The following is a 26,379-nucleotide window of genomic DNA, read 5'->3' as shown; positions in this document are numbered from 1 at the left end:
TCTTTGCCACTCTGCCTAGAAGGCCAGCATTCCGGAGTCACCTCTTCACTGTAAACATTGACACTGGCGTTTTGCGGGTACCATTTAATGAAGCTGCCAGTTGAGGACCTGTGAGGCATCTATTTCTCAAACTAGTGACTCTAATGTACTTGTCTTCTTGCTCAGTTGTGCACTAGGGCCTCCCACTTCTCTTTCTACTCTGGTTAGAGCCTGTTTGTGCTGTTCCCTGAAGGGAGTAGTACACACCGTTGTAGAAAATGTTCAGTTTCTCAGCAAGTTCTCGCATGGAATAGCCTTCATTTCTAAGAACAAGAATAGACTGTCGAGTTTCACATGAAAGGTCTATTTTTCTTGCCACTTTCAGAGTATAATCGAACCCACAAATGTGATGCTCCAGATACTCAACTTGGTCAACGAAAGGCCAGTGTTATAGCTTCTCTAACTAGCAAACCCGTTTTCAGCTGTGCTAACATAACTGCACAAGGCTTTTCTAATCATCCATTAGTGTTCTACTGCAATTAGCAAACACAATGTACCATTAGAACACTGGAGTATATGGTTGCTGGAGATGGGCCTCTATACACCTATGTAGATATTCCATTAAAAACCAGACGTTTGCAGCTAGTACAGTCATTTACCACATCAACAATGTATAGAGTGTATTTCTGATTAATTTAATGTTATCTTCATTGAAAAGAAAAGTGCTTTTCCTTAAAAAAAAAAAAAAAAATATGTGAGTGACCCCAAACTTTTGAACGGTAGTGTATGATCTGGTGCATCTGAAGATGTGACCCGGACCACTAGCTCAGGAGATCCAATTGAAATGTTCTGGCATGGAACCTTCAGTACTGGATCGCCTCGTATGAGGCTAACATCTTTCCCAACAATCTTATGCAAAGATGGATGGAGATCTGATTTGGTCGAAGCCCACTGGTAGAAACACTTTCTGAGCCACTGTATCCATAAACATTCCCAGGAACAGGAGCCACTGAGTAGGCTCCTGTTCCTGGGAATGTTTCTCATAAGTAGGGACTTCTGTAAATTGAGGATACACCCATGGTGTGACAGAAGCTGAATAGTGCAGCCTATATTGAGCAATAGAAGCTCCCTGGATCTCACATTTATCAAGAGCTTGCCTAGGTAAGGGACAAAACTGATCCCCTGGACTCGGAGCTGGAACATCATCTCCGCCATCACCTTTGTGAAGACCCTTGGAGCTGTGGCCAGGCCGAAGGGTAGCGCCTGGAACGGGTAGTGATCATTCAAGCAGGGCAAACCGTAGGTAAGCCTGGTGAGGCGGCCAAATCCAGATATGGAGATAAGCATCCTTTATATCAAACAAAACCATGAACTCCTGTTCTTCCAGACCCGCAATCACTGCTCACAAGGATTCCATTGTGAACTCGAAAACCTTTACTGAAGGATTCAAGGATTTTAGATTCAAAATGGGTTTTACCGAACCGTCCGGTTTTGGTACCACAAACAGGATGGAGTAGTAACCCTTTCCCTGGTGTTGTAGTGGCACTGGAACAATGACTTGGGACTGGGCTTACTTTAGTTGCGGCGGCGGGGAACTGCTTTCAGTGGGTCCTTGGGCGCGTGTGCGGCTTCCGGAGGTCGGGGGCAGGGTGTTGCGGCGGGTAGTTGCTGCAGCAGAGCCCTCTGGCGGTGACTGTCTCAGGAAGGCGAGGCCGGAGCTGGGTTAGCTAAAGTGCTGCAGCTGAGAATGTCCCCTGTGCTGGGGGTGGCCATGTTGGAGACCTGAGATCTGCCAATGAAATCCACACTCTGTATCCAGCCAATCCAGTGTAGTCTTCCCTTATAAAGGGGGGCTGGCTCAGGGAGAGAGTGCCAGTGCTCCAAGTTACTTTCCTGTGAAAGGTGCTCCAGCTCCGTGCTCCCAGGCTGCTCCTGGTTCCCCGCTTCTGGTTGCTATCATCTGTCCATGACCTATCACTGCTGCAGTCCTGTCGCTTAACCCGTCGCCACTCATGGAGGCGCTCACGGGGCTCCCGGACATTAAGGGGCTTTGGGTGCTAAACAGTGGTTCCTGTGAGCGTCTCGCAAGATCAACCCAACAGTCTTCACTTCTTCCAGATTTGAGTTTTCAGCCTCACTTTCCAAGCCCAAGCCACAGTCTTCATTTCTTCAAAGTCAGAGTTTCTCAGCCTCGTCTACCAGTCACAAACCAGTCTTTCAGTTCTTCAAAAACCCAGTCTCCTTCAGCCTTGTCTACCAACCACAAACCACAGTCTTTCAGTTCCTCAATACTGGTGATCTTCAGCTCCATTCCTCACCTCGTTTAATCACAGACTTCAGTTCATTATTCCGTGTCTTTCAATTCCTCAAGTATCGGTGTACAGTTGTTTCTTCATTAGAAACACCGTTATCCTTCTACAGAGTTCTCATTCTTTTTACGCCCTCCAGCCAACTCTAACACCCACTAGGCCTCCACCTCATGAGGAAGAACTACATTCAACCTACTCGTCTACTTCCTACACAGTCAGCTGTCCTACCAGCCCAAGCTCGATTGTTGGAACCCCAATCTCCGCCGAGCATGACAACGCAGTCGAGATCCCCTCAGGGTTGGGGGGGGGGGGGGGGTCACCATCATGCTGAGGCCCTAGTGGAAGCTGAACTGGTGCTTTGTTAACGAGAACCTGTGGCGGCTGGTCTGGTCTCTGGTGCCTCTCGCCGCGTTTGAGGTGCCTCCGGCTCGTGATCTGAACCTGGTAGTCCGAAAGGACTGGGTAGACCTCCTTGGGTAGGAACGCCTAGCCAGCTGGGCCCCAGAGGGGAGAAACGTGGATTTACCCGCAGTAACCTTTGAAATCCATGTATCCAACTCAACCCCAAATAGCCACTCCCCTGAGAAAGGAAGAGACTCCACACTCTGCGCTTGGAATCTGTCCGCTATCCACTGATGCAGCCTCAAAGTTCTGCGCGCCGACACTGCCATGGCAGTAGTCCTAGCGTTAATAGTGTATATCTCCTTGAGAGAGTCACACAGGACATGTGCAGTGTCCTTAATGTGCTTTATGAGAGTCACCAGAGAAGTATCTCCAGCAAGGCTTTCTTGAATTCGAGTCGCCCATGTATGAATGGCATGTGTCATCCAGCAACCCGCTATCACAGGTCTTTGTGATACACCAGCCGCTGTGTAAATAGACTTTAATGTAGTCTCTATTTTCCTATCCCCAGGGTCCTTTAATGCAGAAGAGCCAGGGACTGGTAATCCCATTTTTTTTGATAGGAGAGAGACTGATACGTCTACTGCCAGGGGCTCTTCCCAGTTTTTCCCACCATCCAGGAGCAAATGGGAAAGTTTGCATAAACCGTTTTGTCACCTGGTAATTTTTATCAGGATTTTTCCAGGTTAACTTAAACATGTCATCTAGTTCCTTAGAATCAGGGAAAGTGACACTAATTTCTTTTTCTGTACTAAGAAAAACTACTGCTGTACGGCAGCGTCTTCCAAAGGGACTTTTATCACATCCCTGATAGCAAGTATAAGGCGCTCAATACCCTGTGCAGAAGGTGAGTCTTCTGTAATAGGATCCCATTCCTCCTACTCCTCCTGTACCTCATCCTCAGATTCTGAGAGTAAATCAGGCAGCCCACGCTTATGTGGGGGGCTGTTTATCATCTGCCCTTGCAGCCAGGTCTGCTACAGCCTGCTGCAGTTGTTGTGTCTTTTGATTATTAGCAGTGAGCTGGGATGACATGTCCGCCATCATGATTTTTATGGCACTGAGCCAGGATGGCTCCTGACCCTCCCCCCAGTCTCCTCAATAACTTGGGAGGATTGGCTGCATTGTTCACGAGAGGAACCACCCGCAGAGGGAGAGAATCTGGTGTGACATACACTGCATAATTGGTGTTTTACCATGTTTACAGCAGACACACACGCACACACACACACACACACACACACACACACACACACACACACACACACACACACACACACACACACACACACACACACACACACACAGAGATAAGTTTATAGAATAGCAAGCCTGCCCAGACTGGTATGTGAGGAGACACAGAGAGAGAGGAACAGCACACCCAAAAGCCTGTCAGACTCAGTGAGACTGCAGGATGTCTGTATCACGGTACAACACCGGAGTCTTGTCCTTTTCAGGACACTAAAGCGTGTATAATAGCGTCTCTCCCCCATATTTACACCCATGTACCAGGTTCCTGTGTATACTGAGTGTCTGCAGGAGCTGTGTGTCCTTGCTGCTGCAGCTGTAAGCAGAGGAAAGAGCCAAAACGCCACTGGTCCCGCTCTAAGGAAGCTCCGCCCCCTGTAATGGCTCCGGAGCTATACATTTATTTATACTGGCAATGTCTCCTAACAGGTGTAAAACGGAACATGAATGCCTGTTTCCACCACCGCTGCCCAGTGTACACAGGGGGCTATAGCGGATCCCTCCGTAGAGCGTCCGTATGCTGCCCCTGTAATCGCGCCGCACCAAGAGCCGGGGGACCCCCTTGTGGGTCCCCTGGTTTGTACTCACCACTCTTCTCCCCTCCCGGCATTGTTAAGGGTGTGCGGCGTGCTGCGATTGCGTTTGGTAATGCGCAATGCCCTGCGGTACCAACAACCTCTCAGGTCGGTGGTCCTGCAGCAGGGAAGCGGCTCTGACGCCTGAAGAGACCGGTAACCCCCAACTCCCTCAGTGCAGGTATACTGTTATACTGTTGCCCAAACAGCATACAGACAACAACGTTTAAAATAAAATGAAGAAAAAATCTTCTGGAGCTCCAGAGCGGCATCCTCTCCTGAGGGCACATTTTACTAAACTGGATGTAGGAGAGGGCATAGAGGGGAGGAGCCAGCACACCCAGTGGAAAATATTTAAAGTGCACCAGCTCCTTTGGACTCCATCTATACCCCATTGCAATAAGTCCCCAATATCCCTTGTGGATGTTAGAGAAAAAAATAAGAATTTACTCACCGGTAAATCTATGTCTCGTAGTCCATAGTGGATGCTGGGGACTCCGTAAGGACCATGGGGAATAGACGGGCTCCGCAGGAGACTGGGCACTCTAAAGAAAGATTAGGTACTATCTGGTGTGCACTGGCTCCTCCCTCTATGTCCCTCCTCCAGACCTCCGTTAGAGAAACTGTGCCCAGAAGAGCTGACAGTACAAGGAAAGGATTTTTGGAATCCAGGGCAAGACTCATACCAGCCACACTGTATAACTTGTGATAACCTTACCCAGTCTACAGTATGAACCACAACTGAGCATCACTCAACGGATGCCTCATAACAATAACCCTTTATTAAGCAATAACTATATACATGTATTGCAGAAAGTCCGCACTTGGGACGGGCACCCAGCATCCACTACGGACTACAAGAAATAGAATTACCGGTGAGTAAATTCTTATTTTCTCTAACGACCTTCGTGGATGCTGGGGACTCCGTGGGGATTATACCAAAGCTCCCAAACGAGTGGGAGAGTGCAGATGACTCTGCAGCACCGAATGAGCAAACACAAGGTCCTCCTCAGCCAGGGTATCAAACTTGTAGAATTTTGCAAACGTGTTTGAACCCGACCAAGTAGCAGCTCGGCAAAGCTGTAATGCCGAGACCCCTCGGGCAGCTGCCCAAGAAGAGCCCACCTTCCTTGTGGAATGGGCTTTCACTGATATTGGATGCGGCAATCCAGCCGCAGAATGAGCCTGCTGAATCGTGTTACAGATCCAGCGAGCAATAGACTGCTTAGAAGCAGGAGCACCCAGATTGTTGGGTGCATACATGATAAACAGCGAGTCAGTCTTCCTGACTCCAGCCGTTCTGGTCACATAAATCTTCAAAGCCCTGACTACATCTAGTAACTTGGAATCCTCCAAGTCACGAGTAGCCGCAGGTACCACAATAGGTTGGTTCAAATGAAAAGATGACACCACCTTTGGCAGAAATTGTGGACGAGTCCGCAATTCTGCCCTGTCCATATGGAAAACCAGATAGGGGCTTTTACATGACAAAGCCGCCAATTCTGACACGCGCCTAGCCGAAGCTAAGGCCAACAGCATGACCACTTTCCAAGTGAGATACTTTAGCTCCACTGTCTTAAGTGGCTCAAACCAGTGGGATTTCAGGAAATCCAACACCACATTAAGATCCCAAGGTGCCACCGGTGGCACAAAAGGGGGCTGAATATGCAGCACTCCTTTAACAAATGTCTGAACCTCAGGCAGTGAAGCCAGTTCTCTTTGAAAGAATATGGATAGGGCCGAAATCTGGACCTTTATGGACCCTAATTTTAGGCCCATATTCACACCTGACTGTAGGAAGTGCAGGAATCAACCCAGCTGGAATTCCTCTGTAGGAGCCTTCCTGGGCTCACACCAAGCAACATATTTTCGCCATATACGATGATAATGCTTTGCTGTCATGTCCTTCCTAGCCTTTATCAGCGTAGGGATAACTTCATCCGGAATGCCTTTTCCTGCTAGGATCCGGCATTCAACTGCCGTCAAACGCAGCCGCGGTAAGTCTTGGAACAAACAGGGCCCCTGTTGCAACAGGGCCTGTCTGAGAGGCAGAGACCATGGGTCCTCTGTGAGCATCTCTTGCAGTTCTGGGTACCAAGTCCTTCTTGGCCAATCCGGAACAATGAGTATTGTTCTCACTCCTCTTTTTCTTATGATTCTCAGCACCTTGGGTATGAGAGGAAGAGGAGGAAATACATAGACCGACTGGAACACCCACGGTGCCACCAGTGCGTCCACAGCTATTGCCTGAGGGTCCCTTGACCTGGCGCAATACCTTTTTAGCTTTTTGTTGAGGCGGGACGCCATCATGTATACCTGTGGCAGTTCCCATCGCCGTGCAATCTGCGTGAAGATTTCTTGATGAAGTCCCCACTCTCCCGGGTGGAGGTCGTGTCTGTCGAGGTAGTCTGCTTCCCAGTTGTCCACTCCCGGAATGAACACTGCTGACAGTGCTTGCACGTGATTCTCCGCCCAACGAAGAATCCCGGTGGCTTCCGTCATTGCCACCCTGCTTCTTGTGTCGCCCTGGCGGTTTACATGGGCGACTGCCGTGATGTCTGACTGAATCAGCACTGGTTGGTCTCGAAGCAGATGCTCCACTTGAATCAGGGCGTTGTATATGGCCCTTAGTTCCAGGATATTTATGTGCAGACAAGTCTCCTGACTTCACCACAGCTCTTGGAAGTTTCTTCCCTGAGTGACTGCACCCCAACCTCGGAGGCTTGCATCTGTGGTCACCAGGGCCCAGTCCTGTATTCCGAACCTGCGGCCCTCGAGGAGGTGAGCATTTTGCAGCCACCACAGAAGAGACACCCTGGCCCTGGGGGACAGGGTGATCAGCCGATGCATCTGAAGATGCGATCCGGACCACTTGTCCAGCAGATCCCACTGAAAGATCCTCGCATGGAACTTGCCGAAGGGAATGGCTTCGTATGACGCCACCATTTTTCCCAGGACTCGCATGCAGTGATGCACCGATACCTGTTTTGGTTTTAGGAGTCCTCTGACCAGAGTCATGAGCTCCTGAGCCTTCTCCTCTGGGAGAAACACCCTCTTCTGGTCTGTGTCCAGAATCATACCCAGGAAGGGCAGACGCGTCGTAGGAATCAGCTGCGACTTTGGAATATTCAGGATCCAGCCGTGCTGTCGCAATACATCCTAAGAGTGTGCCACGTTAATCAGCAACTGCTCCCTGGATCTCGCCTTTATGAGGAGATCGTCCAAGTATGGGATAATTTTAACTCCTTGCTTCCGAAGGAGCACCATCATCTCCGCCATCACCTTGGTAAATATTCTCTGCCGTGGACAGGCCAAACGGCAGCGTCTGGAATTGGTAATGACAGTCCCGTACCACAAACCTGAGGTACTCCTGATGAGGATAAATGGGGACATGCAAGTAAGCATCCTTGATGTCCAGAGACACCATAAAATCCCCCTCTTCCAGGCTCGCAATGACCGCTCTGAGCGATTCCATTTTGAACTTGAATTTCCTCAGATAAATGTTCAGGGACTTCAAATTTAAAAATAAGATTTTACTTACCGATAAATCTATTTCTCGTAGTCCGTAGTGGATGCTGGGGACTCCGTAAGGACCATGGGGATATAGCGGCTCCGCAGGAGACAGGGCACAATAATAAAAGCTTTAGGATCAGGTGGTGTGCACTGGCTCCTCCCCCTATGACCCTCCTCCAAGCCTCAGTTAGGATACTGTGCCCGGACGAGCGTGCATAATAAGGAAGGATATTGAATCCCGGGTAAGACTCATACCAGCCACACCAATTACACCGTACAACCTGTGATCTGAACCCAGTTAACAGTATGATAACAACGAAGGAGCCTCTGACAAGATGGCTCACAACAAGAATAACCCGATTTTTGTAACAATAACTATGTACAAGTATTGCAGACAATCCGCACTTGGGATGGGCGCCCAGCATCCACTACGGACTACGAGAAATAGATTTATCGGTAAGTAAAATCTTATTTTCTCTGACGTCCTAGTGGATGCTGGGGACTCCGTAAGGACCATGGGGATTATACCAAAGCTCCCAAACGGGCGGGAGAGTGCGGATGACCCTGCAGCACCGAATGAGAGACTCCATGTCCTCCTCAGCCAGGGTATCAAATTTGTAGAATTTAGCAAACGTGTTTGCCCCTGACCAAGTAACTGCTCGGCAAAGTTGTAAAGCCGAGACCCCTCGGGCAGTCGCCCAAGATGAGCCCCCTTCCTTTTGGAATGGGCTTTTACAGATTTTGGCTGTGGCAGGCCTGCCACAGAATGTGTAAACTGAATTGTATTACAAATCCAGCGAGCAATCGTCTGCTTAGAAGCAGGAGCACCCATCTTGTTGGGTGCATACAGGCTAAACAGCGAGTCAGATTTTCTGACTCCAGCCGTCCTGGAAACATATTTTTCAGGGCCCTGACAACGTCAAGTAACTTGGAGTCCTCCAAGTCCCTAGTACCCGCAGGTACCACAATAGGTTGGTTCATATGAAAAACAGAAAACACATTAAGGAGAAATTGAGGACGAGTCCTCAATTCTGCCCTGTCAGAATGAAAAATTAAGTAAGGGCTTTATATATGATAAAGCCGCCAATTCTGACACACGCCTGGCTGAAGCCAGGGCTAATAGCATCGTCACCTTCCATGTGAGATATTTTAAGTCCACAGTGGTGAGTGGTTCAAACCAATGTGACTTTAGGAAACTCAAAACAACATTGAGATCCCAAGGTGCCACTGGGGCACAAAATGAGGCTGTATATGCAGTACCCCTTTTACAAACATCTGAACGTCAGGCACTAAAGCCAGTTCTTTCTGGAAGAAATTCGACAGGGCCGAAATTTGAACCTTAATGGACCCTAATTTTAGGCCCATAGACAGTCCTGTTTTCAGGAAATGTAGGAAACGACCCAGTTGGAATTCCTCTGTAGGGGCCTTCTTGGCCTCACACCACGCAACATATCTTCACCAAATGCGGTGAAAATGTTTTGCGGTTACATCCTTCCTGTCTTCGACCAGGGTAGGGATGACTTCATCTGGAATGCCCTTTCAGGATCCGGCGTTCAACCGCCATGCCGTCAAATGCGGCCGCGGTAAGTCTTGGAACAGACAAGGCCCCTGCTGGAGCAGGTCCTTTCTTAAAGGTAGAGGCCACGGGTCTTCCGTGAACATCTCTTGAAGTTTCGGGTACCAAGTCCTTCTTGGCCAATCCGGAACCACGAGTATCGTTCTTACTCATCTCCCTCTTATGATTCTCAGTACTTTTGGTATGAGAGGCATAGGAGGGAACACATACTCTGACTGGTACACCCACAGTGTTACCAGAGCGTCCACCGCTATTGCCTGAGGGTCCCTTGACCTGGCGCAATATCTGTCTAGTTTTTTGTTCAGGCGGGACGCCATCATGTCCACCTTTGGTTTTTCCCAACGGTTTACAATCATGTGGAAGACTTCCCGATGAAGTCCCCACTCTCCCGGGTAGAGGTCATGCCTGCTGAGGAAGTCTGCTTCCCAGTTTTCCACTCCCGGAATGAACACTGCTGAGAGTGTTATCACATGATTTTTCGCCCAGCGAAGAATCCTTGTAGTTTCTGCCATTTCCCTCCTGCTTCTTGTGCCGCCCTGTTTACGTGGGCGACTGCCGTGATGTTGTCCCACTGGATCAATACCGGCTGACCTTGAAGCAGAGGTCTTGCTAAGCTTAGAGCATTGTAAATTGCCCTTAGCTCCAGTATATTTATGTGGAGAGAAGTCTCCAGACTTGATCACACTCTCTGGAAATTTTTTCCTTGTGTGACTGCTCCCCAGCCACTCAGGCTGGCATCCGTGGTCACCAGGACCCAGTCCTGAATGCCGAATCTGCGGCCCTTTCATAGATGAGCACTCTGCAGCCACCGCAGAAGAAACACCCTTGTCCTTGGAGACAGGGTTATCCGCTGATGCATCTGAAGATGCGATCCGGACCATTTTTCCAGCAGATCCCACGGAAAGGTTCTTGCGTGAAATCTACCGAATGGGATCGCTTTGTAAGAAACCACCATTTTTCACAGGATCCTTGTGCAATGATGCACTGATACTTTTCCTGGTTTTAGGAGGTTCCTGACTAGCTCGGATAACTCCCTGGCTTTCTTCTCCGGGAGAAAACATCCTTTTCTGGACTGTGTCCAGAATCATCCCTAGGAACAGTAGACGTGTCGTCGGAAAAAACTGCGATTTTGGAATATTTAGAATCCACTCGTGCTGTCGTAGAACTACTTAAGATAGTGCTACTCCGACCTCCAACTGTTCTCTGGACCTTGCCTTTATCAGGAAAGCGTCCATATTTCTTTTAAGAAGAATCATCATTTCGGCCATTACCTTGGTAAAGACCCGGGGTGCCGTGGACAATCCAAACGGCAGCGTCTGAACTGATAGTGACAGTTCTGTACCACGAACCTGAGGTACCCTTGGTGAGAAGGCAAATTTGGACATGTAGGTAAGCGTCCCTGATATCCAGTGACACCATATCGTCCCCTTCTTCCTGGTTCGCTATCACTACTCTGAGTGACTCCATCTTGATTTGAACGCTTGTATGTAAGTGTTCAAATATTTCAGATCTCACCGAGCCGTCTGGCTTCAGTACCACAATATAGTGTGGAATAATACCCCTTCCCTTGTTGTAGAAGGGGTACTTTGATTATCACCTGCTGGGAATACAGCCTGTGAATTGTTCCCAATACTGCCTCCCTGTCGGAGGGAGACGTTGGTAAAGCAGACTTCAGGAACTTGTGAGGGGGAGACGTCTCGAATTTCCAATGTACACCTGGGATACTACGTGTAGGATCCAGGAGTCCACTTGTGAGTGAGCCCCCTGCGTGCTGAAACTCTTGAGATGACCCCCTACCGCACCTGAGTCCGCTTGTACTGCCCCAGCGTCATGCTGCGGACTTGGCAGAAGCTGTGGAGGGCTTCTGTTCCTGGGAATGGGCTGCCTGCTGCAGTCTTCTTCCCTTTCCTCTACCCCTGGGCAGATATGACTGGCCCTTTTGCCCGCCTGCCCTTATGGGGACGAAAGGACTGAGACTGAAAAGACTGTGTCCTTTTCTGCTGAGATGTGACTTGGGGTAACAAAAGGTGGATTTTTCAGCTGTTGCCATGGCCACCAGGTCCGATGGACCGCCCCTTTATACGGCAATACTTCCATGTGCCGTCTGGAATCTGCATCACCTGACCACTGTCGTGTCTTCGTCTGGCAGATATGGACATCACATTTACTCTTGATGCCAGAATGCAAATATCCCTCTGCGCATCTCGCATATATAGAAATGCATCTATAGTCAATAAAATCTTGTCCCTGTCAAGGGTATCAATATTTTCAGTCAGGAAATCCGACCAAGCCCCCTCAGCGCTGCACATCCAGGCTGAGGCGATTGCTGGTCGTAGTATAACACCAGTAGGTGTGTATATACTTTTAGGATATTTTTCAGCTTCCTATCAGCTGGCTCCTTGAGGGCTGCCGTATCTGGAGACGGTAACGCCCCTTGTTTTTATAAGCGTGTGAGCGCCTTATCCACCCTAAGGTGTGTTTCCCAACTCGCCCTAACTTCTGGCGGGAAAGGGTATACCGCCAATAATTTTCTATCGGAGGAAACCCACGTATCATCACACACTTCATTTAATTTATCTGATTCAGGAAAAACTACAAGTAGTTTATTCACACCCTACATAATACCCTTATTTGTGGTACTTGTAGTATCAGAAATATGTAACACCTCCTTCATTGCCCTTAACATGAAACGTGTGGCCCTAAAGGAAAATACGTTTGTTTATTCACCGTCGACACTGGAGTCAGTGTCCGTGTCTGTGTCTGTGTCAACCGACTGAGGTAAATGGGCGTTTTTACAAGCCCCTGACGGTGTCTGAGACGCCTGGACAGGTACTAATTTGTTTGCCGGCCGTCTCATGTCGTCAACCGACCTTGCAGCGTGTTGACATTATCACGTAATTCCTAAATAAGCCATCCATTCCAGTGTCGACTCCCTAGAGAGTGACATCACCAATACAGGCAATTTGCTCCGCCTCCTCACCAACATCGTCCTCCTACATGTCGACACACACGTACCGACACACAGCACACACACAGGGAATGCTCTGATAGAGGACAGGACCCCACTAGCCCTTTGGGGAGACAGAGGGAGAGTTTGCCAGCACACACCAAAAACGCTATAATTATACAGGGACAACCCCTTATACAAGTGTTTTCCCTTATAGCATTTTTATATATGTAATCATATCGCCAAATAAGTGCCCCCCCTCTCTGTTTTAACCCTGTTTCTGTAGTGCAGTGCAGGGGAGAGCCTGGGAGCCTTCCTCACAGCAGAGCTGAGCAGGAAAATGGCGCTGTGTGCTGAGGAGAATAGGCCCCGCCCCCTTTTCGGCGGGCTCTTCTCCCGGAGTTTGTGAGATCTGGCAGGGGTTAAATACATCCATATAGCCTCAAGGGCTATATGTGATGTATTTTAGCCATAAAAAGGTATTATACATTGCTGCCCAGGGCGCCCCCCCCAGCGCCCTGCACCCTCAGTGACAGTTGGTGACTGTTGGTGAAGTGTGCTGACAACAATGGCGCACATCTGCAGTGCTGTGCGCTACCTTATGAAGACTGAAAGTCTTCTGCCGCCTGTTTCTGGACCTCTTCAACTTCGGCATCTGCAAGGGGGGTCGGCGGCACGGCTCCGGGACGAACCCCAGGGTGAGACCTGTGTTCCGACTCCCTCTGGAGCTAATGGTGTCCAGTAGCCTAAGAAGCAAATCCATCCTGCACGCAGGTGAGTTTACTTCTCTCCCCTAAGTCCCTCGTAGCAGTGAGCCTGTTGCCAGCAGGTCTCACTGAAAGAAAAAAACCTAACTTAAACTTTTATTCTAAGCAGCTCAGGAGAGCCACCTAGATTGCACCCTTCTCGGCCGGGCACAAAAATCTAACTGAGGCTTGGAGGAGGGTCATAGGGGGAGGAGCCAGTGCACACCACCTGATCCTAAAGCTTTTATTATTGTGCCCTGTCTCCTGCGGAGCCGCTATATCCCCATGGTCCTTACGGAGTCCCCAGCATCCACTAGGACGTCAGAGAAATGGGTCTGACCGAACCGTCCGGTTTCGGTACCACAAACATGGTGGAGTAGTAGCCCCTTCCCTATTGAAGAAGGGGAAGTTTTACCACCACCTGCTGAAGATAAAGTTTGTGAATTGCCGCCAACACTACCTCCCTCTCCATGGGGGAAGCTGGCAAGGCTGATTTCAGGAAACGTTGAGGGGGCGTCACTTAGAATTCCAGCTTGTATCCCTGTGACACAACTTGTATCGCCGAAGGATCCACCTGTGAACAATCCCACTGGTGGCTGAAATTTTTGAGATGCGACCCCACCGCTCCTGGCTCCGCCTGTGGAGCCCCAGCGTCATGCAGTGGATTTAGTGGAAGCCGGGGAGGACTTGTGTTCCTGGGAACTGGCTGCGTGGTGCAGCTTTTTTCCTTTACCCCTGCCTCTGGCAAGAAAGGATGCACCCCTGACCTTCTTGCTTTTTTGAGGACGAAAGGACTGCATTTGATAATACGGTGCTTTCTTAGGCTGTGAGGAAACATACGGCAAGAATTTTGACTTCCCATCTGTAGCTGTGGAAACCAGGTCCGAGAGACCGTCCCCAAACAATTCCTCACCCTTATACGGCAGAACCTCCATATGTTTTTTTAGAATCAGCATCCCCTGTCCATTGCCGAGTCCATAAGACCCTTCTGGCAGAGATGGACATTGCGTTTACTCTAGAGCCCAGTAAGCAAATGTCCCTCTGGGCATCCCGCATATATAGGACAGCGTCTTTGATATGCCCCAGGGTTAGTAAAACAGTGTCCCTGTCCATGGTATCTAACTCCTCCGACAGAGTATCTGTCCATTCTGCTACAGCACTACACATCCAGGCCGAAGCAATGGCTGGCCTCAGGAGAGTACCAGAATGTGTATACACAGACTTCAGGATACCTTCCTGCTTTCTATCCGCAGGATCCTTTAGGGCGGCCGTATCCTGAGACGGCAGGGCTACCTTCTTAGACAAGCGTGTTAACGCCTTGTCTACCCTGGGAGAGGATTCCCAGCGTAACCTGTCCGTTGGCGGGAAGGGATACGCCATAAGTAATCTCTTGGTAATGATTACCTTCCTTTCAGGGGAATCCCACGCTTTTTCACATGATTCATGTAATTCATGTGAAGGGGGGAAAGTCACTTCTTGTTTTCTCTCCCCAAACATATGAATCCTCTTGTCAGGGACAGGGATTTCCTCAGAAATGTGTAATACATCCTTCATTGCTTTAATCATGTAGCGGATGGCTTTAGTCATTTTAGGCTGCAACTTAGCCTCATCGTCGTCGACACTGGAGTCAGACTCCGTGTCGAATAACTGGGATAGTGGACGCTTATAAGACCCTAACGGCCTCTGAGCTGTGGGATCAGACCCTGGGTGAGACCCTGACTGTCCCAAGGCCTCAGCTTTGTCTAACCTTTTATGCAAGACGCTTACATTGTCATTTAACACCTTCCACATATCCATCCAATCAGGTGTCGGCGCCGTCGGCGGCGACCCCACATTCATATGCACTTGCTCTGCCTCCACGTATCCTTCCTCATCAAACATGTCGACACTGACGTACCGACACACCGCACACACACAGGGAATGCTCTGACTGAGGACAGGACCCCACAAAGGCTTTTGGGGAGACAGAGAGAGAGTATGCCAGCACACACCCAGCGCTATATAATCCAGGAATTACATTAAAATTCAGGGTTTACCCAGTAGCTGCTGTATGTAACAAATTTGCGCCTAAATTTATGTGCCCCCCTCTCTTTTCACCCTTTGTGCACCTGGATACTGCAGGGGAGAGCCTGGGGAGCTTCTTTCCAGCGGAGCTGTGAAGAGAAAATGGCGCTGGTGTGCTGAGGAAGAAGGACCCGCCCCCTCAGCGGCGGGCTTCTGTCCCGCTTCTGTGTGTAAAAAATGGCGGGGGTTTTTACATATATACAGTGCCTGACTGTATATATGTATTTTCTTGCCAAAAAGGTACTTAAATTGCTGCCCAGGACGCCATCCCCAGCGCCCTGCTCCCTACAGTGACCGGAGTGTGCGGTGCTGTGTGCTACCTTAAGTGAAGACAGGAGTCTTCTGCCGCCGATTTCGATGTCTTCAAGCTTCTGTTCTTCTGGCTCTGCGAGGGGGACGGCGGCGCGGCTCCGGGAACGGACGATCGAGGTTAGGTACCTGTGTTCGATCACTCTGGAGCTAATGGTTTCCAGTAGCCTTAGAAGCACAAGCTAGCTGCAAGCAGGTAGGTTTGCTTCTCTCCCCTCAGTCCCTCGTAGCAGTGAGTCTGTTGCCAGCAGATCTCACTGAAAATAAAAAACCTAACAAATACTTTCTTTTCTAGGAAGCTCAGGAGAGCCCACTAGGAGCACCCAGCTCTGGCCGGGCACAAGATTCTAACTGAGGTCTGGAGGAGGGGCATAGAGGGAGGAGCCAGTTCACACCAGATAGTACCTAATCTTTCTTTAGAGTGCCCAGTCTCCTGCGGAGCCCGTCTATTCCCATGGTCCTATTCCCATGGTTTAAATATAGACCGGCGTGTGCTAATAGAGACTCTCTCAGGGAATGTAATAACATAGGCAGAGGTACTGCTAGCACACAGTATGGCTGATGGTGACACACAGTGACATGATGTGAGGGGGAGAGAAGGAGAATAATAGGGGCTGATATCTCCTGATGTATGAGATACACCAGAGAGTGTGGGGAGGAGACTGGTCAGATCTCTGGGCTGGTAACACACAGTGACATGATGTGAGGGGGAGAGCGGGAGTATAATAGGGGCTGATGGCTCCTGATGTATGAGATATACCAGAGTGTGTGGGGAGGAGACTGGTCAGATCTCTGGGCTGGTAAAACACAGTGACATGATGTGAGGGGAAGAGCAGGAGTATAATAGGGGCTGATGGCCCCTGATGTATGATATGCACCAGATAGTGTGGGGAGGAGACTGGTCAGATCTCTGGGCTGGTAACACACAGTGACATGATGTGAGGAGGAGAGCAGGAGTATAATAGGGGCTGATGTCTCCTGATGTATGAGATACACCAGAGAGTGTGGGGAGGAGACTGGTCAGATATCTGGGCTGGTAAAACACAGTGACATGATGTGAGGGGAGATCAGGAGTATAATAGGGGCTGATGGCTCCTGATGTATGAGATACACCAGAGAGTGTGGGGAGGAGACTGGTCAGATCTCTGGGCTGGTAACACACAGTGACATGATATGAGGGGGAGAGCAGGAGTGTAATAGGGGCTGATGTCTCCTGATGTATGAGATACACCAGAGAGTGTGGGGAGGAGACTGGTCAGATCTCTGGGCTGGTAACACACAGTGACATGATGTGAGAAGGAGAGCAGGAGTATAATAGGGGCTGATGGCTCCTGATGTATGAGATACACCAGAGAGTGTGGGGAGGAGACTGGTCAGATCTCTGGGCTGGTAACACACAGTGACATGATATGAGGGGGAGAGCAGGAGAGTAATAGGGGCTGATGTCTCCTGATGTATGAGATACACCAGAGAGTGTGGGGGGGAGACTGGTCAGATCTCTGGGCTGGTAACACACAGTGACATGATGTGAGGGGAGAGCAGGAGTATAATAGGGGCTGATGGCTCCTGACTCCATGCTAGGAAAATACATATTCCTCATTAGATTGTACTGACAGAGGAGGGTGTAGGATAAGAGACTGCTGTAGTGACTGAGCAATGAGAATATGTGACTTCTGTAATAAGTGTTTATTACTAACCTGTGCTGATATCTGTAGGAATTTCCTCCTCCTTACACTGCTGATCACCCCTCACACACGTCTCTTCTTCTCCCTCTATATCTTCTGCCTTTATATCAGTCACATACGTCTCTTCTTCTCCCTCTGTATCTTCTACCTTTATATCAGTCACATACGTCTCTTCTTCTCCCTCTGTATCTTCTACCTTTATAACAGTTAGATACATCTCTTCTTCATCTGTATCTTCTGCCTTTATAACAGTTAGATACTTCTCTTCTTCTCCCTCTATATTTTCTGTTTTAATATCAGACAGACGTTCTACCTAAAAAAAGCAAAAAAAAACGAGATTTTACTGTTAAATCTTTCTGCGGGGTACACTGGGTTCCACAGGGAATAACATCAGGGCGTAGAGTAGGATCTTGATCCGAGCCACCAACAGGCTAAAAGCTTTGACTGTTCCCAGAATGCATAGCGCCGCCTCCTCTATAACCCCGCCTCCGTGCACAGGAGTTCAGTTTTTGTTAACCAGTCCAATGCAGTAGCAGGTAAAAGACGACAATCATTAGTAGCCATATACACCACATTCTCACGACAGGAGAAGGTGTCAGCGGCTAATGCCATACCAACCAAAAGAAGCCAAGTGCGTCAGGGTGGGCGCCCTGTGGAGCCCAGTGTACCTCGCAGAAAGATTTAACAACTGTAAGTTCTTACCATAAATCTTGTTTTCTGCTGCTGGGTACACTGGGTTCCACAGGGAATAACATCGGGGAGGTCCTAAAGCAGTTCCTCATGGGAGGGGATGCACTGTAGCGGGCACAAGAACCCGACGTCCAAAGGAAACATCCTGGGAGGCGGAAGTATCGAAGGCATAGAACCTTATGAACGTGTTCACTGAGGACCAAGTAGCCACCTTGCACAATTGTTCAAGGGTCGCACCACGGCGGGCCGTCCAAGAAGGTCCAACAGACCGAGTAGAATCGGTATTGATAGTCGCAGGAGCTGGACGACCAGCCTGTACATAAGCATGTGCAATCACCATTCTAATCCATCTGGCCAAGGTCCGCTTGTGAGCAGGACAGCCACATTTGTGAAAACCAAACAGTACAAAGAGAGAATCAGACTTCCGAATGGAGGCAGGTCTCTTCACATAGATACGTACCACATCCAAAGACCGCTTTTTGGAAGACAAATCAGGAGAGGCAAAGGCCGGAACCACAATCTCCTGATTAAAGTGGAAAGAAGAAACCACCTTAGGTAGGTACCCGGGACGTGTTCTATGAACCACCCGTTAACGGTGAAAAATCAGATATGGGGACCTACAAGACAAGGCACCCAAATCTGACACCCGTCTAGCAGAGGCAATAGCCAGCAAAAACAATACCTTAAGAGAAAGCCACTTAAGGTCTGTAGATTCAAGAGGCTCAAACGGAGACCCTTGTAATGCCTTCAGAACCACCGTCAAGTCCCAAGGAGCCACATGCGGGACGTATGGAGGTTGAATCTGCAACACACCCTGAGTGAATGTATGAACATCAGGTAGAATCGCAATTTTCCTCTGCAACCAAACCGACAAGGCAGAAATATGAACCTTGATGGAGGCCAGACGAAGGCCCAAGCCCAGGCCCTGTTGTAGAAAGGCCAAAAGTTTGGCCGTACTAAATTTGTAAGCATTATGATTGTTAGTGGTGCACCAAGCAAAGTAAGAATTCCAGACCCTATGATAAACCAGAGCAGAAACCGGTTTCCAGGCCTTCAACATGGTTTGAATGACCGCCTCAGAAAATCCTTTAGCCCTCAGAATGGAAGCTCCAAGAGCCACGCCGTCAAAGCTAACTGGGCCCAATCCTGATATACACAGGGGCCCTGAACGAGGAGATCTGGGCGCTGCGGAAGTAGAAGGGGACGCTCTATCAATAGACCCTGAAGGTCTGAGAACCAATGCCGTCTGGGCCACACTGGAGTGATCAGAAGTAGGATTCCTCCTCCTTGCTTGAACTTCCTTATTACTCTGGGCAGGAGTGACAATGGAGGGAACACGTATGGCAGCTGAAAGTTGCATGGAACTGTCAATGCGTCCACGAACGATGCTTGAGGATCCCTTGTCCCAAAGACCGGAAAATTGTGATTGTGTCAAGACGCCATCAGGTCCACATCTGGGAGGCCCTATTTGTCCACGAGTAGTTGAAATACTTCTGGATGGAGGCTCCACTCTCCGGCGTGTACGTCTTGACGACTGAGGAAGTCCGCTTCCCAGTTTAGGACCCCCTGAATGAACACTGCCAATATAGCTGGCAGATGGCGTTCCACCCACTGAAGAATCATTGATACTTCCCTCATTGCTATGCGGCTTCGAGTGCCACCTTGACGATTTATGTACGCCATGGTGGCGTTGTCCGACTGTACTTGAACAGGTCTGTTCTGTATCAGCTGCTGGGCCATGTTCAGTGCATTGAACACCGCCTGCAGTTCCAGAATGTTTATCGGGAGGAGACTCTCCTCCTTGGTTCACCGACCCTTAAGGAACTGATGCTCCAAAACCACGCCCCAACCTCTCAGACTGGCATCCATCGTCAAAAGGACCCAGTCAGTTGGAGATCCAGAAGGGACGACCCCTGCTCAATCGTTGGTCCTGCAGCCACCAGCTTAGTGACAGACGGACCTCCGGAGACAAGGAGATCATATGAGACCTGATCTGGTGAGGGAGGCCATCCCACTTGGCAAGTACCAATTTCTGCAGAAGGTGGAAATGGAATTGAGCGTACTCCACCATGTCGAATGCAGACACCATGAGACCTAGCACTTGCATCGCCGAATGTATCGACACTTGCGGATGAGATAGAAAGCATTGAATCCTGTCCTGAGGCTTCAGGACATTCTCCTGAGACAAGAACAACCGCTGGTTTTGAGTGTCCATCAACGCCCCCAGGTGCACCATGCTCTGAGCAGGGACCAGGGAAGATTTCTTCCACTTGATGAGGCACCTGTGGACTTGCAGAAACTGGAGCGTCATATCTATGTGGCGTAGGAGAATTTCTGGGGAATTCGCCAGGATCAACAAGTTGTCCAGATACGGTAGGATCCTGACCCCTTGACGGCGGAGTACAGCCGTCATTACCGCCATGACCTTGGTGAAGACTCGCGGGGCTGTGGTCAAACCAAAAGGTAACGCCCGAAATTGGTAATGGAGGTTGCCAACAGCAAACCTCAGGTACTACTGATGCGACATTGCTATACGAATATGCAGGTAAACATCCTTTATGTCCAGGGAGCCCATATAATCCCCGGGCTCCAAGGCCAGAACAATAGAGCGGAGAGTTTCCATATGAAACTTGGAGAATCTCACATATTTGTTCAAGGACTTGATGTTGAGAATGGGCCAAGAGGACCCATTCGGTTTCGGGACTAGGAACAGCAGTGAATAGTACCCCTTGCCTCTCTGAGCCAGAGGCACCTGTCCAGGAGGGACTGTACCACCGAAAGAAGAGTTTTTGCCTTCCCCTGATCCGAAGGGACGTCTGCCAGGCAAAATAGATGAGGGGGACGACTTTTGAAGGATACGGCGTAACCTTGAGTGACGACTTCCTGTATCAAGGCATCGGAAGTGGTCTTCAACCATTCCTGGGTAAACCCTAGAAGTCTGCCCCCCACTCTGGGATCCCCCAGAGGGAGGCCCGCCCCGTCATGCAGCAGGCTGACGGTCAGCCCAAGCCCATTAAGGTTTGGGCTTAGTGGGTTTATAAGTGCGAGCCTGTTTCGGGTACGCCTGACCTTTTGCTATCCCTGAAGGACGAAAGGAAGTACTCTTAGCCTTCGGTACCAAAGGAGCAGTACTAGGTAGACACGCTGTTTTAGCAGACGCTAAGTCAGCCACTATCTTGTTGAGGTCTTCTCCAAAAAGAATGTCTCCCTTAAAAGGTAGCACATCCAGGGCTTTCTTACAATCCAGATCCACAGACCAGGATCATGATCAAAGAATTCGGCGAGCCAAAATGGACATAGTAGAAGCCTTGGCCGCCAGAATACCGGCATCAGAAGCCGCCCTCTTAATGTAATGAGAAGCTGTGACAATATACGATAGACATGGTCTAGCATTATCAGAAAAGTTGGAAGGCAGCTCCGCTTCCACCTCCTGAGCCCACGCTTCAATAGCCTCTCCAGCCCATGTCGCTGCAAGAGTGGGCCGATACACAGCTCCTGCTACGGTGTAAATCGTCTTTAAACAACACTCCACATGCTTATCTGTCGGGTCTTTCAGAAAGATGACGGTAGTTACAGGCAGAGCAGAGGACACCACAGCAGCCCCACCTGCGAATCCACCAGCGGGGGTGTTTCCCAATTCTTACTTAGCTCAGCAGCGAGGGGATAGCGAGCCAGCATCTTCTTGTGAGGCGTGAATTTCTTTCCTGGATTTCCCCAGGATTCCTGACGTATGTCAACTAAATGGTCAGAATGAGGTAAAACTTGTTTAACGACTTTCTGACGTTTAAATCTGTCCGGTTTCTTAGGGGCCGCGTCTGGCTCTGGGTCATCAGTAATTTGAAGAATTAGCCTGATAGCCTCCAATAAGTCAGGAACATCCACCTGTGAAACAGATTACCAATCAGAATTATCTGGATCAGCATCTGTGCGGTATACACGCCATCCTCATCAGACGAGGTGTCTGGGACGTGGGTGGATTGTGAGGAAGTAATGGCCCGCTTAGAGGACCCCTTGGTCTTAGGCGGGCGAGGATTACATTTCTATTTAGTCAGTGATTGGTTCAATTGCTATAACTGAGTGGACAGGTGATCTGCCCATGGCGGATTAACCGCAGGGACCATAAGCGGTTGTACCGGCACAGGAGGTCCCATAGGGGGCGCAAGTCTAGTTACCAGCGTACTTAATAACATGGAAAAAGTAGCCCAAGGTGGGTCAATTTGAACCCCCGTTGCTACGGTCCCACTGGGGGGTAAGGAAACCCCAGAATCTGAACCCTCTACTGCTATGTTTTCCTCTAACGTGTCTGCAGCGTCACCACCACGCACTGTGGGATCAGCCGCAGCACCATTGCCCTCTGTAGCTGACATATCTGAAAGCTCAATGCAAGGCAACACAGTACAATATCAGCAGCACAATACCTGACAAGAATCCCCTGTGCAGTGTATCAGCACAACCAGGGGATTCAAGAGATATATGGTGAATAAAAATCACAGAGAAAAATACACAATAAGCATATCCTGTGAACTGCATATATTAAACAATAACCCTGACGCACTTCGCCCCCTCAGGGTACAGAATATAGGGATAGCAGTAGGAGTGAGATACACGGAGTAGAGATCACACAGCAGCTATATGCACACACAGTCACATTGTACAATGCAGAAATTATAACATGCAATAAAACTGCACTGGACTAGCAATACAAAGCAAAACTAAGTATAGCTATACACTCAATAGATGTAACAATGCACAGTAAAGACTGGATGTATATCACAGGCTACTTGTACTATAACCCCGACTAAATGCACTCTTTCTGCTATGCCCGATTCTCACTATGCGACAGGGGACGGCTCGGCACATAGTCAGTATGGCACATAATGAGTGTGCCTGCAATACTGGCTATGTGCGATTTTGGCTAAGTGTCAATTTTGACTCTCTCTTCTATACTTGCCTGCACAGTCTATCTTTTCTTTCGATGCCGACTGCGCATCGGCATCAAATCGGGATCGTCACCTTGCGATCTGCACTAACTTTTCTTCCAATTCTGACTATATAGTCAGAATCGGAAGAAAAAAATCTCACCGTGTGTACACACCCTGACACTGTCAGCAGACATGTAGAACACTTATGTGTCCTGTAACCCTCTTACCTTCTCCTTGAGTGCAGCCATGCAAACCTAGAGAGCTGCAGCAGGGTGTGTGACTGACTGAAGGAAACCGGAGTCTCCGCTGCAGGTACCCGGCAACCAGGGCGCGGGAGTGTACAGCGCCGCTGGGGGAGGAGATGGAGCGGCAGCAGATATCTCACTGACATCTAACACTCAGTGTTCCTGCTGCAGCCGTTGAAGTCTTCATTTTTCACTTGAAAAAGCTCTTCTGAGGGAGGGAGCAGCCCCCCTGTTGTATGCCTGCACTGCATGGCACCAACTACAGAACTGAGCTCCTGTGCACAGAGGCGGGGTTATAGAGGAGGCGGCGCTATGCATTCTGGGAACAGCCACAGCTTTTAGCCTGTTGGTGCCTCGGATCAAGATCCTACTCTACACCTCGATGTTATTCCCTGTGGAACCCAGTGTACCCCGCAGCAGAAAAAAAAAAACATCACTATAATGACATTTGCATAGTCTAATTAAACTGAGGTGAAACAGTATAATATCAGTGTATAAGACACACATCTCCTCTACAGATCATATAGTGACAGTCACTTAGGTATATTGAAGAGACCCTAAATCCCACCTACCTGATCCTCCTGTGGGATCCTGTAATTCTCCTCTGTACAATCCTGGGAATACAGGGGACGGGGACATCTCTCTGGGGTATCTCTGTTACTGGGCCCATCTGTAGGAGACACACAGTGACTGAGTACAGTGTATATATGTGATTATCAGGTGATGTGTGTATATAGGGGCCCCCATACCTGCTCTCCCCTGTACAATACATGACAGTCTCCTCTTACCCAGTGATGTGAGGGGCCGGTGATTCTCCATCATCACGTCCTTGTACAGACCCCTGTGTTCCTCTATATACTCCCCTTCCTGCATGGAGACATAGACAGTGACTTCCTGACACCTTATAGGAACCGGACACACACAGTGATACATTCATCACCCAGACACATCCCCTGGTGTTACTGTATAATGTTCCATTCCCAGCAGTCACCTCTCCAGTCATCACCCAGACACATCCCCTGGTGTACTGTATAATGCCCCATTCCCAGCAGTCACCTCTCCAGTCATCACCCAGACACATCCCCTGGTGTTACTGTATAATGCCCCATTCCCAGCAGTCACCTCTCCAGTCATCACCCAGACACATCCCCTGGTGTACTGTATAATGCCCCATTCCCAGCAGTCACCTCTCCAGTCATCACCCAGACACGTACCCTGGTGTTACTGTATAATGTCCAATACCCAGCAGTCACCTCTCCAGTCATCACCCAGACACGTCCCCTGGTATTACTGTATAATGCCCCATTCCCAGCAGTCACCTCTCCAGTCATCACCCAGACACATCCCCTGGTGTTACTGTATAATGCCCCATTCCCAGCAGTCACCTCTCCAGTCATCACCCAGACACGTACCCTGGTGTTACTGTATAATGTCCAATACCCAGCAGTCACCTCTCCAGTCATCACCCAGACACATCCCCTGGTGTACTGTATAATGCCCCATTCCCAGCAGTCACCTCTCCAGTCATCACCCAGACACATCCCCTGGTGTTACTGTATAATGCCCCATTCCCAGCAGTCACCTCTCCAGTCATCACCCAGACACATCCCCTGGTGTACTGTATAATGCCCCATTCCCAGCAGTCACCTCTCCAGTCATCACCCAGACACATCCCCTGGTGTTACTGTATAATGCCCCATTCCCAGCAGTCACCTCTCCAGTCATCACCCAGACACATCCCCTGGTGTACTGTATAATGCCCCATTCCCAGCAGTCACCTCTCCAGTCATCACCCAGACACGTACCCTGGTATTACTGCATAATGCCCCATTCCCAGCAGTCACCTCTCCAGTCATCACCCAGACACATCCCCTGGTGTTACTGTATAATACCCCATTCCCAGCAGTCACTTCTCCAGTCATCACATGGACACATCCCCTGGTGTTACTGTATAATGCCCCATTCCCAGCAGTCACCTCTCCAGTCATAACCAAGACACGTCCCCCGGTGTTACTGTATAATGTCCCATTCCCAGCAGTCACCTCTCCAGTCATCACCCAGACACGTCCCCTGGTATTACTGTATAATACCCCATTCCCAGCAGTCACCTCTCCAGTCATCACCCAGACACATCCCCTGGTGTTACTGTATAATGTCCCATTCCCAGCAGTCACCTCTCCAGTCATCACCCATACACATCCCCTGGTGTTACTGTATAATGCCCCATTCCCAGCAGTCACCTCTCCAGTCATCACCCAGACACATCCCCTGGTGTTACTGTATAATACCCCATTCCCAGCAGTCACCTGTCCAGTCATCACACGGACACATCCCCCGGTGTTACTGTATAATGTCCCATTCCCGGCAGTCACCTCTCCAGTCATCACCCAGACACGTCCCCCGGTGTTACTGTATAATGTCCCATTCCCGGCAGTCACCTCTCCAGTCATCACCCAGACACGTCCCCCGGGGTTACTGTATAATGTCTTATTCCCAGCAGCCACCTCTCCAGTCATCACACAGACACGTCCCCCGGTGTTACTGTACGATGTCCCATTCCCAGCAGTCACCTCTCCAGTCATCACCCGGACACATCCCCTGGTGTTACTGTATAATGTCCCATTCCCAGCAGTCACAGTGACATCAGTTATAGCTATAGTAATAATACAGGGACATGACTGGGGAGGTGAGGAGATCTGGGAGCGTCACAGTGACATCACTTATATCTTTGGTAATTACACACACAGAAAAGGATATGCCCCTCTTACCCCAGCAGGTGACAAACAGGAAGGCAGGGGGCAGCAGGGGAGGGGGGTATGGGAGGCAGGGGGCAGCAGGGGAGGGGGGTATGGGAGGCCGGGGCAGCAGGAGAGGGTGGTACGGGAGGCAGGGGGCAGCAGGAGATTGTGGTATGGGAGGAAGGGGGCAGCAGGGTATAGGGGGCAGCAGGGGAGAGGGGTATGGCAGGCAGGGAGCAGCAGGGCAGGGGGTATAGGGGGCAGCAGGGGAGGGAGGTATGGGAGGCAGGGGGCAGCAGGAGAGGGGGGTATGGGAGGCAGGGGGCAGCAGGGTATGGGAGGCAGGGGGGCAGCAGGACAGGGGCTATGGGAAGCAGCAGGAGGGGGGTATGGGAGGCAGGAGAGGGGGGTATGAGAGGCAGAGAGCAGCA

The 26,379-nt window shown here is 49.8% G+C and overlaps 1 protein-coding gene across 1 annotated transcript in view; it reads right to left on the bottom strand.

Annotated features, from left to right (window-relative positions):
- Nucleotides 1-26,379, bottom strand: part of LOC134983324 (uncharacterized) — a 509,434-nt gene that overhangs the window by 308,871 nt on the left and 174,184 nt on the right. Inside the window, exons 2-4 of the mRNA XM_063949039.1 lie at nt 23,999-24,077; nt 23,783-23,880; nt 17,366-17,666 (exon numbers count right to left, since the gene is read on the bottom strand). Coding sequence (XP_063805109.1) covers nt 17,366-17,666; nt 23,783-23,880; nt 23,999-24,032 — 433 coding nt within the window. The 5' untranslated portion in view covers nt 24,033-24,077. The remainder of the gene's footprint in view (nt 1-17,365; nt 17,667-23,782; nt 23,881-23,998; nt 24,078-26,379) is intronic.

Source organism: Pseudophryne corroboree (genome assembly GCF_028390025.1).
Source record: "Pseudophryne corroboree isolate aPseCor3 chromosome 3 unlocalized genomic scaffold, aPseCor3.hap2 SUPER_3_unloc_12, whole genome shotgun sequence".
Lineage (NCBI taxonomy): Eukaryota > Metazoa > Chordata > Amphibia > Anura > Myobatrachidae > Pseudophryne > Pseudophryne corroboree.
Note: the sequence above shows the minus strand (reverse complement) of the source record. Positions and strands in the feature narration are given on the sequence as shown.